General features: G+C 41.1%; 1 protein-coding gene across 2 annotated transcripts; it reads left to right on the top strand.

The window, feature by feature from the left end:
- Positions 1-3951: 3951 nt before the first annotated feature.
- On the top strand, positions 3952-10236 carry thumpd3 (THUMP domain containing 3). 2 transcript variants are annotated; one of them, XM_026306814.1, is made up of 10 exons: positions 3952-4055; positions 4311-4629; positions 4799-4876; positions 4949-5377; positions 5766-5896; positions 7453-7522; positions 7897-8012; positions 8125-8229; positions 8409-8532; positions 9790-10236. In XM_026306814.1, exons 2-10 carry the CDS (start codon positions 4399-4401, stop codon positions 9979-9981), a joined length of 1476 nt encoding a protein of 491 aa, XP_026162599.1. In that variant the 5' UTR covers positions 3952-4055; positions 4311-4398; the 3' UTR covers positions 9982-10236. The 2 variants fall into 2 exon arrangements, with proteins under 2 accessions (XP_026162599.1, XP_026162600.1); XM_026306815.1 differs by having other exon boundaries at positions 3970-4055; positions 4366-4629.
- Positions 10237-10854: the final 618 nt, after the last annotated feature.

Consider the following 10854-nt stretch of genomic DNA (forward strand, 5'->3'; position numbering starts at 1 on the left):
AAGTTCATGAAGCTGATTATTTGTGAAATAGCAACAAAATGCAGGATCTTGTGGTTCTGATCAGTATTTGGGTTTGATTAGTTTTGCTCTCAGTGCAGGAGCCAGTGTGGGCAGAATGAAAGTCTGTTGTCCAAAGATATGGACAGACAGTGAGACATGACACCTGCTTCGATTCATGTGGCCAAATACAGATTGTACTGTTTTTACTCTGCGTGTGAGCATGTCCACACTGAAATATTTCATACAGCGACTGAAATGTGTCCTGGAGCTTTTTCTTTTGGTTTTTAGATCAGCATCATTTACAAGATGGAAATAAAGTTGAATCCAGAACGTTGGATTAGTGGATTAAGGTCAAAGGGTTTATCCTTCAACCTTTGCTACTTTGTATTTTCTAATGTGCAAATGTTAGTTTTTGTCATTCAAGCTTTATTCTTAAGTTCTCGGTTCAACTAGCAAACCTTCTAGGAACCAGGTTGATTTTCCAGGAGCTGCAGACGCACATCGTTACTTCACCTTTCCAGGCCGTGCACAACAACGGTTGACAGCATCTTTAAAGGTGTTGCTTCTGCTCTTGACTTCCAACCATGTGACTGATGCCCAGCAAGGAAGCTTCAGCTGTGTTTCAAATGCACAGTTTCTTCCTGTTTGGGAAAATTATAGCGTCTAGCTTGGAGTTTTCTTCTTTTTTTGTGTGAAATGAAACATGTTTGTGAGCTGAGTTAATGATTTTGGTCTTTATATAGAAGCAGTGAGATGAGCACACAGACAACACTTTGGTCAACCAGTTTTGATTTGTAGGCAATAAAAAAACTGTTTTAGAAAATCAGGGTAAATGCACTTTGAGCTGCAGGTCAAACATTCAGCATCTGCAGGTCAGTTCAAGACAGACATGATCAATCAAAGGTCAACGTGGTGATCAGCTGTTTGGATGCTAATGATGCCTTGGTGGATGGACCAGTCCCACCGTGAAGTAACCGAAGCTTGTGAAGTGTGTGTGTGTGTGTATCTATACCTGTGTGTGTGTTCAGTGTCTGAAGAAGGAAGGACAAAAGGTGAGTGTCTTCCTGCAACAGACTTTGTCTTTGCAGGTCCAGTGTGGAGCCAAAGTTGTTTGTCAGGCCTCATGTATCACTTTCATGCCTCTAAGGACTGAAGCCACAACAGAGCAGACGCTTCACTTGTGGAAAACCAGCTGTGACAGAGGCCAGAGTGACAGCAGGGTGGACTCTGCCTTTGTTTGTGTTTACCACAGAGGAGTCAGCAGAGCCAACCTTTCTATAGTCCCTTTAAAACCTCCCACTGTCCCTCTGTCTCTAACCCCCACCTCTCTCATCAACCATCTCAGGGGGGAAGCTTGGGAAACGGACTTTTTCATTTTTGCACAAAGGTCCACTGTGGGACACTTTTACTGTGTCTCTCTATTGAACAACAGTGGGACTTGCTGACGTCTCCATGTCAAGCATGTGGGGAAAAACACACATTCTGGGCTACGGTCTAGAATCATATGTTAGGATAGATGATGTTGTATGAAAGCAAAGTATTTGGCAGCTACAAAGCTGATTATAGAGTTATAAAGATTTCACACATGTATTTCTTTGCTTTTAAATCTCATTTCTTTCACAGTTATTTGATAGTTTGGCAGGAAAGTGAAACTTGTAAGATGCCAGAACTTGCCAGATGACCCAAACAAGGACTGTCCATGTTCCAAGCATATGTGACCAGTCAGTCACCAGAACCCTTGAAATAACTAATATGTCAGAAAGCTTATATAGCAAATAAGAAGTGACAGTGTGGGCCCATAAATACACTGATGCTCCTTTTCATTAATAGAGTATCGACAGGACATTTTGAAATATAAATCTTATCTGGCATTAATCGGTAAATGTCTAAAGGATTATTTGCATAGTATATTGAAGAAAAACTATATTAGTGAGGATTAATGTGAAGATAATGAATCTAAAATATGTGAATCTCAAAACTCCAGGAGATTAGACAGCAGATAAGCCCTTAGATTAAAGCTGCTTCATCCTAGTTACCTTCCTGCTTCCTCATCCAGAGGTGGTTTTGCCTGAACATGTGTGAGTTCTGTCACTCAAGCACTCAGGCAATTTTGCTGTTTGGGGCTCAGAGAAATCTTTAGATGTGATGTAACATGTTTCTTTGTATGGGAACTACAAGAACGCCAAAAATGCAGCACTGACCTGAAGAAAATAATCTGCAGTAAATGTTCTAGCGTAGAGTGTCAGTGCACATAGGAGACTGCTGCCTTCTACATCCACTATGGGTCCAGGGTCGATCCGGCAAATATAATTTCCAATTCAAATGTCTTTACAAACATGTTGGCTTTATTCTACCTGTCAGTTTCAGCCAGGATGTCAGGGGTCTGTCATTCTTAGTTTGCAGCATATAAACAACCATGGACATAGTGGAAGGCCCCACAATAGCATCAGAAATAGCCCCAATAATTTTTGGTGCCCATATATCACGTATGTCTTGGCAAATAAATCGTTTTTATAACGTTTCCATCAGTTATTGAAAGACTTGGGCTTCTGCCATTTGTTTGGATTATAGTGCAAGACAATTAACTACAAATGTTGAATTAAACAAAAACCTCTGTTGTAGTCTTTGGTGTGTCAGTTTCAGTTTGAACAAACGATGCCACACTGACAAAGGCTCTGGAGAGTAATCTCAGTGTGAATCTTGAGAGAAACTCCCAGTAAAAAATCCCCAAGGTTCATTTATTCCTATTTTGGCTGTTCTATAAAGCTGGAGTCTTGTAAGGAACATGTCTCAGTATTTCATTAAAGCTGAGGTGAGTTACATTTAGAGGATATATCTCCTCATGTTGCATGGATAGAATCACTTACAGGATGAAAAGAGGAAAAACAATTATATGAAAAGTTTATTTTGCTAATATGTTTACAGAGATCATTAAACTGGCAAAGGTTTTGTGTATGTAACACTGGCCAATTGTTGTGTTGGATTATGTTCTTTTCCCTGAAATGATTCACTTAATACTACAGTAAATAGCCTCTTAACCCATAATTATTAGCAGTTAACTATAAAAAATATAAAAAGCCTAAAGGATAATGCCTGTGGGATTATATGGAGTTATGCAATTCTCTTTTTTGCTGTTTGTTGACATGATTTTGTTCAGCACAAACGTATATACATGTATTATGGCGCCCTCTGCTGATCACTCAGTGAATATGTAACCAGAGCCTGCGAGGATGAATGAAAATACTGTAGCACCCATAGATGTGTTATATATTATTAGTTAGGAGCCTCTTTAGGGCCTGAGATGTAAATAACTTTAACAGGATATGATCTTGACTTAATGCCATGATTTTAAGAATTTTCTTAGAGATTCATTACTAGGAAAAACCCTTTGGAATAAGAAGCTCTGATGTTTACTTCTATTTGGACCGGTCAGACTGCTCCAGGCAATAAGGTGATGGAAGGTGAGACGCATCTGAGCAGCCCAGGTGCATAGATCTGTCTTTGGACTCATGATCAAGATGAAACTGTCTGGTAACATCTACATTTCCTGTACAGTCTTCTGGTTTTCAGAATAAATACAAAGCTTTTAGTAAATAAAATACAGTGTTTTTGTGATTTGGTAAACATGAATTCCATTTAGAGCAGCACGGTGGATTAGTGGTCAGCACTGTTGCTGTTGTAATATGTAGTCACACAAAAACTTGTCTGATTTAAGGTTTAATATTAAAAAATAAAAAGCTTTTTCAATTGCTCTCAATGTACACTATAACTATAATCAATAATATACACAAATGTACTATACAAATGTGAAATAACTAAGAATAGAAAGAAAAGTATGTGCAATCAGGTGTAACGTTGTGTGTTTTGCTGTTGAAGCTGTTCTTTAGTCAAAAATAAATGTGTGGCCATTATACTTTTAATCTGAAAAGTGGAGACCAGAAGTGCCGGTGTTGTTGCTAGAGAGCGGAAATCACGTGACGTCCCCTCGTGTGTTGGTTTGGCTCCAGTAAACCGGCAGAGACTCCAGAGTTTTATCACCGTCTGCAGTTTAACCGGTGGGCTCATTACACAGACACACGCTGTTTTGTGGCGCCAAGTCACCGGCTAATGTTGCTTTGTTTTTATTTCGTAACCAAGTCTTTAGCAGCCTGAAGCTAACGTTAGCCTGCTAACATTAGCCTGCTAACGTTAGCTTTGTCAGGCAGCCTGTGCAGGAACAGCATCATAGATAACAGTTTATCATGCTAACCCGTGACAACAGGATAGTGCTCAGTCCGTTTTTGTAGTTTGAATGAATCCTCTCTCTCCAGGTGTTGGTCAGTGGGTCTCACACACACACACACACACACACACTGTGTTGGTCAGGGTGCCCAGTGTGAGGCAGCCCACAGGAGCAGCATGGACTCTCAGGGAGATGGGGGTGCAGGACAGGGCCCGGGTCCTCCTCCATCCGGTGACACTGGTGCCACCCATGGAGACCTCATCGTCGTCACCATTGGGGCTACTGTGCCCACGGGGTTCGAACACACGGCTACAGAGGAGGTCAACGAGAAAATCGGGGTTGATGCACGAATCAGCAAAGATCGTGGTCGAATATACTTTCCAATAACTACTGATAAGCTTTCTCAGGTAAAGTGGAGGTTAGAGCTTGTTCCTCTGATGTCACATTGACTGACTTTGAATGATGGCACTGTAGTTGTCTCTATGGAGGCCAGTTTGAGATACACCCAGGGGAAAAGTGTCTATACACATGAAATATGCATTTAATCACTGTCTGTTCAATAATCCCCCACTGCAGGTCCATCTTCTGAGGTCTGTGGACAACCTGTTTGTCGTCGTTAAGGAATATGATAGTTACCAGTTCAAAGATTCAAAGGTAACTCAGGGTCAGCTCTGTTCTGTTGTGCTGATATAGTGTGTTATCGTAACAAAAGCTGATTTTGTACAGGAGGAAACACTGATGGAGTTGCAGCAGCTTGCCTCTAAACTCCCCTGGACTAATGCCCTAGAAGTCTGGAAACTAAACTGCAGCCTAAAAAAGAAGAAAGGCAACAGGAAAGGAGGGGGTGGCACCAAATTGAAACCTAACAGTGAGACCAGTGACGCGGTTGTGGCTGACACCGAGGAGCAAGCACCACCTGAGGCTGTGGCTGCTGCTGAAGGCCGGACGAATGCAGAGAACACACCTGACACGGAGGCCTGCACGCAGGACTCGGAGGAGTCGGCTGCTGCAGCCAAACTCATCAAGTTCCGCGTAACGTGCAGCAGGGCCGGTGACAAACACAGCTTTTCCTCTAACGAGGCAGCCAGAGACTTTGGAGGGGCTGTGCAAGAGTTCTTCCAGTGGAAGGCAGACATGACAAAGTTTGACATTGAGGTATGCAGACATGTTCACACTGGACTGAGGCAAAGTGAATACTTTAACGCTAGCCAAACAAAACCCTGTATGTTCAGGTACATTTGTCTAAGGAGCATCAAACAAAAAAGTTGCCACTCTGTTGAGTAACATTTCCCATGAAGATAAGCATTTTACATCACGCTGCACATTGAAAAGTGAAAGGTCAGAGATGACGTGAATGTAAAAAGATTTGCACACATGATGTTCTGTTACTATTACCTCTTGTAGAAGTCTCCTATGGTGTTTTACTACCCGGTATCAATAGGTGTGTGTAATTTGATGACTAAAAATGCAGAACACCCAGTAGTTTGTAAGGTCACACTGATACTCGATATCTGAACCGGTACTGTGTGTTCCCGGACTGTAGGTTTTGCTAAACATACACAATGAAGAGATGGTGATTGGCATTGCACTGACAGAAGAAAGTCTTCACAGGAGAAACATCAGTCACTTTGGACCCACTACACTGCGGTCCACCTTATGCTATGGCATGCTCAGGTAACCCTTAACTCACCATGTGAAACCAGTGACCAAGCTCTGATTATATATAAATCCTCTACGTGGCCACCTCGGTCTGGGCTTGTGTCAAAAAGTAAAAGGTTGTTGTGTTGAGAGGAAAAAGTTACAGAAAATATTTTCACTTTTGAACTGTGATAAAAATCCACTTTGGGGTTAGGCACTGCTGCCAAGGTTCACAAGGAAGGCGGAAGATTTAGTGTCAAAAATACTTCCCAGTTGCACCTGCAGGCTCTCCGCTTACAGTAGAGGTGTTTGTTTGCTTAAGTAGACACCTAAAGGTGTGAACGCGTGAACAAAGGGATTACACTCCTCATACTCCACCTAATCAGATTTTTAAGGTTTTGTTTGTGTTTGGTGACTTCTGAACAGCAATTCAAGTTAACGCTGAGGTAAACATGCCAGCCCACAGAGAAAAATAACAGCTCTGCTAACTAAAACTTTCCCGTAGATTTACAGCATGTGGTAAATTGATTCAATTTTTGATCTGGTGATCAAACACATTCCTTTTAATATAAATGTCTGGTTTAGTAAGCGTCTTGCAGAGAGGTGTGCTCTGTACGTTTTATCTAGGACTCTCTCTTGGCATTGTCCTATTTAATAGGGTTTGAAAATGATAATTAATTTGTTTACTAAAGAAATAAAACTTTTGAGAAATTGCACTGCGGTTGAATTGGAGACAATAGTTTGCAAAGATCACTGACTAATTTCAAAGCCATCAGTTATTTCAGGCATACGAGTGTTTACAGTCTGTACAACAGAGGCAATTATCCTGGGTACAAACTATAATTGGTTTAATACAAAACATATAAAACAGTGTACACAACTACAAAGACGTGACTCAGTGTGAAAATGTATTTTTAGTTGTAGTGACCTAAAAACAGATAAGAGGTTAATTCAGTGTAAAATCCACAATAAATATATATGACCTCAAACTGTGAGTGTAACAGTCAGTTACATATTCACTTAATGAAACTATTATTATTTGTGTTTTCATTATTTCTAATTGAATAATTAGAGATTAACATCATTACAATGCTAAGTGCGCAAACACCGACGCTATAAATACGACTTGGATGAAGTTCAAATATTTCCCAATCATAGATTGTGTTGACACACATTGTAAGGTTCGAGATGACGGACGCATCGGACACAAATAGTGATGACGGGAGGTGCTATTACAGTAGGTGTCATGGAAAATGCTGTAAGGCATATTAGCCGATAATCGAAGCACTCTGTGTTTATAAGAGTCGGGTTCAGCAGAAAATGTTCCCGCTGCTGCAAAGTTTCTGTTAATGATCTTTTTTTACTTACTGTGCAATAAAAGTTAGAAAAGTATGTGCAGTTTAAAGAAATGTTCAACATCATCACTGTCTTATGAGAAACAGCAGCATTAAGCATGTTTTTGCATTTTTCTTCACTAGTAGACTGATACCAGCACAGCTGAGAATGAGAATAGTAAAACTGCTGGGTAATGTATACTGGCATGTATAAAAAGAGCTAATGTGCTTCTTGTTATTGTCCTTGTGTGTTGTCAGGCTGTGTAAACCTCAGGCGTCTGACATCATACTTGATCCAATGTGTGGGACTGGAGCTATACCACTGGAGGTGAGACATGACTTACCCTAACCTGTCTGGACAAACCAAACACTGTGTACTGCATATTGACAGCATATTGTTGTGTACGAACAATATATCTGAATGATCTTTCTGAGTTTGCTTAGAATAAAAACATCATAATAAGAATCACTTTTCCTGAGATAACAAAAGATTTGAACCAGCAGTTTATTTCACCTGTTGCCAGTATCTTATTTTCCTCATTCACAACCATGTTTTCCACCTTGCCCTGACAGCTGCTGCACCGTACTCATTGCTAGATATCGTGGTGACCTGCAGAAGGCAGAGCTTAAGAGGCGATGATCACACTAGGATGGCTTTGAGCAGCAATAATCCACTAATGGTACAAAGCTTTTCATCTCCAGGGGGCCATCGAGTTTACCGATTCCTTCTACATTGCCGGTGACAACAATGACATGGCAGTTAACCGCACAGTAAATAACATATGTCACATCCAGAAGCGGAGGGCAGGCAAGAGCAGGTGAGAGTGACCAGCGATAACATCTCATAAAGATGCACCTTTTAATTACCAGGTGTGTGGAGTTGATGATCATCATAATGTTTTCTAATCTTGTTTGGGATCTTTTTAACAGTGCATCTGGGTTGCCCATCGACACAGTTCGCTGGGATCTATGCAATTTACCCATAAGGACCAGCTCTGTTGATATTATCATCACTGACATGCCCTTTGGGAAGAGGTACCGTAACAGTGGTGTACATTTCATGGTTGATTCAATAGGATGTAGAAATAATACTATGCTTGAATTTCCCCGACAGTCTAGCCAGAAATTGTGATTTTAAACAACAGAAAATAATTAACAGCAGACGTATCTTTCAGTACTTAGATAAGTTCAATCTTTCCTTTGTTTTCTTACAGAATGGGCTCTAAGAAGAGAAACTGGGATCTGTATCCTTCCTGTCTCAGAGAAATGGCCCGTGTGTGCAGACCCGGCTCTGGAAAGGCCGTCCTGTTGACACAGGACAAAAAATGCTTTGCCAAGGTAACTATTGGTTTTGTTCCTGCAGAAACAGAAAGTTCAGCAGATATTTGACTTAAAAACCTATTAGACACGAACGTCCAAACAATCATGGTGCAGCAATACAGAGACAAATAAGAGGACCCGTTGATTGTTAAGCTGCCTCTGCACCAGCACCACCAGTAGTGATGAACAAAGCCATTTCTCAGTATTCAGCTGCTTATTATCGGTGGCTAATAATGTAAAAATAGATACAACATTTGAGCCTGTGCCAGATGATAATAATGGGGATTGTGGTACAACAATTATGTTAATTCATGCTGGGGTGTGGACAGGTGGATGCACCTGCTCAACAAATCACTGTTATTATCTTTTAACTCCTGACGGCAGCTCGGGTGCAGGTGCCGCGGTGTTGGTGTGGAGCAGACGCATGTCACTGGTAAAGCAGAACAATAGGCAGTGTGCCACGCTCCACCCTGGGCCCTTTATAATCAATAGCTCTGCTGTTTCCACCTCGACGAGCTTGAAACGCGGGCGTGCGATGCTTCATGTAAATAGTCGGTGTGTGTACAAATAGAAAAACGTGTTGCCATGGAGTAAATGTGGAAAAAGAAATAAGCACCACTGATTGCTGAATAGAAAGGTCAAAATGGCTGTTCAAAATGTCCCGAGTGCTTTTGTTTGATTGGAGTCACTTAAAAAATATTCCTGAATGTGAACATTAGGAGTCACTTGGTTTTCTGTCATGTTGCTGTAACAAAGTTTTCCCCAGAGTTTTATAAATTTACATCATTCTCAAATTGGCTGCTGAGCAAGAAAAGCCTCAGGTGGTGCTAGGAAACATTGTGACCTCAGATCAGGGTCACAGGTTCAGGAGTTTAGTAGAAGTTCATGACTGTGCCTCAGTCAATGACATTGTTTACGTTTGACCTTTTGTGGCATGTGGGCTTTTCCTAAATCTGTTCAAACCTAAATGGTTAGCAGGCCAACGTTGTTGATTTTTACAACTAATTGTAAATGTCTGGGGGTTTTTTGTGTTTACTCAGCTTTCAGTGAAGTTTAAACAACTTTTTAAACCTCTGTTTAAAAGTTTGTGCACAAAATCAATTCATCTTGAAATCATAGTTCCTCCGAAGTCTGAGGGAAACAAGTATAGTCAGGTCAGCCCTGCATGGTGGACCGTCCCTCTAACCAGCTGTATTTGTCTAAGCAGATATTTTCCATCACACTAAAAACATCTCTGTTGTTAGTTTGCCCTCACAAGATTTATCCTCTCCGCAGGCCATTTCAAGGATGGGAGGACTGTGGAGGAAGCTGCACACTGTTTGGGTCAATGTCGGGGGTTTACATGCAGCGGTTTATCTCCTTAAGCGGACCGGGCTCGTGTTTGGCCAAGCTCCTGAGGAGTTCCATGAATCACCGGGTAAAGCTGATATACAGAGCGAGGAGAAGGGAGACGCTGAGCTGTCATAACTCACATCCTGCATTTAGTTTCTGTATTTTTATCTGAGGCAATTTAGGATTTTCATCATTTGTATTATTTCTGAATTTGTGATCTCTGGTCAAGTGAGTCACGCTGTTTATCGTTTTGATATGTCTCATTTGGTTTGATGTGATAAATGGCTGAGAAAACCTGCGGAGGGTTTCGTCACAGCTCTCAAATGTGCTTCGTCCACTGCTGCACGTTGCCATGTGTTCCCATTAATAAAGGTTTATGTCAACGTTATACATTATGTTTGCTCCTGTGAGTAAAGTGACAAGTTCTTGAAAGTGTATTGAGCAAAATATTATAAAATTATTATATTATAAATTATAAAATTTTATCTCTGACCGTCTGGAAAAAGTAAAGCAGGAAAACTGAGTGGGAGTCCCCCTTCTGTTTTTTTTTATGTCTCCAGTACAGATTAAATACAAGTTTCCTTCATACTGGACGTGCAGCCGGAAGTACACAGAAAATATTAACGTGTGTGTGTGTGTGTGCGTGCGTGTGTGTGTGTGTGTTAGTGACTCAGTGGGTGACTGTAATAGGTTGGCTGAGGGGGTGTACGTGAAAGTTTGCAGGAAGAAGCTGATTTATTGACCCTCTCAACACCATCATAGCAGAAAAGTTAGTAGTATTTGCCCTGATGACAGAAAGTGACAGGAGAAAGACCGAAGAGCTGGATTTAATGTAGAGGAGAAGATCTGAGGTCTGGACAGCAGCAATAAGCTCCGAGCACAGAATTGTGCACTTCGCGTTAGGAAACAACAGTTTAGGAAACAGTTTCCTACAGTGACTGGACAGATTCATGAATCCGGAATAAAATCTGTCATGTGTAATTTGAAACCTGTTAATGATTCATGTTC

Source organism: Mastacembelus armatus, chromosome 5 (assembly GCF_900324485.2).
Source record: "Mastacembelus armatus chromosome 5, fMasArm1.2, whole genome shotgun sequence".
NCBI classification, from domain to species: Eukaryota; Metazoa; Chordata; class Actinopteri; order Synbranchiformes; family Mastacembelidae; genus Mastacembelus; species Mastacembelus armatus.

Bases quoted from the DNA above. Each gene is read 5' to 3' on its own strand.
- thumpd3 (XM_026306814.1), top strand. From the start codon at position 4,399: ATGGACTCTCAGGGAGATGGGGGTGCAGGACAGGGCCCGGGTCCTCCT. The intron at 5,897-7,452 runs GTAACCCTTAAC...GTGTGTTGTCAG, and splicing joins TTATGCTATGGCATGCTCAG to GCTGTGTAAACCTCAGGCGT. The intron at 8,230-8,408 runs GTACCGTAACAG...GTTTTCTTACAG, and splicing joins GACATGCCCTTTGGGAAGAG to AATGGGCTCTAAGAAGAGAA.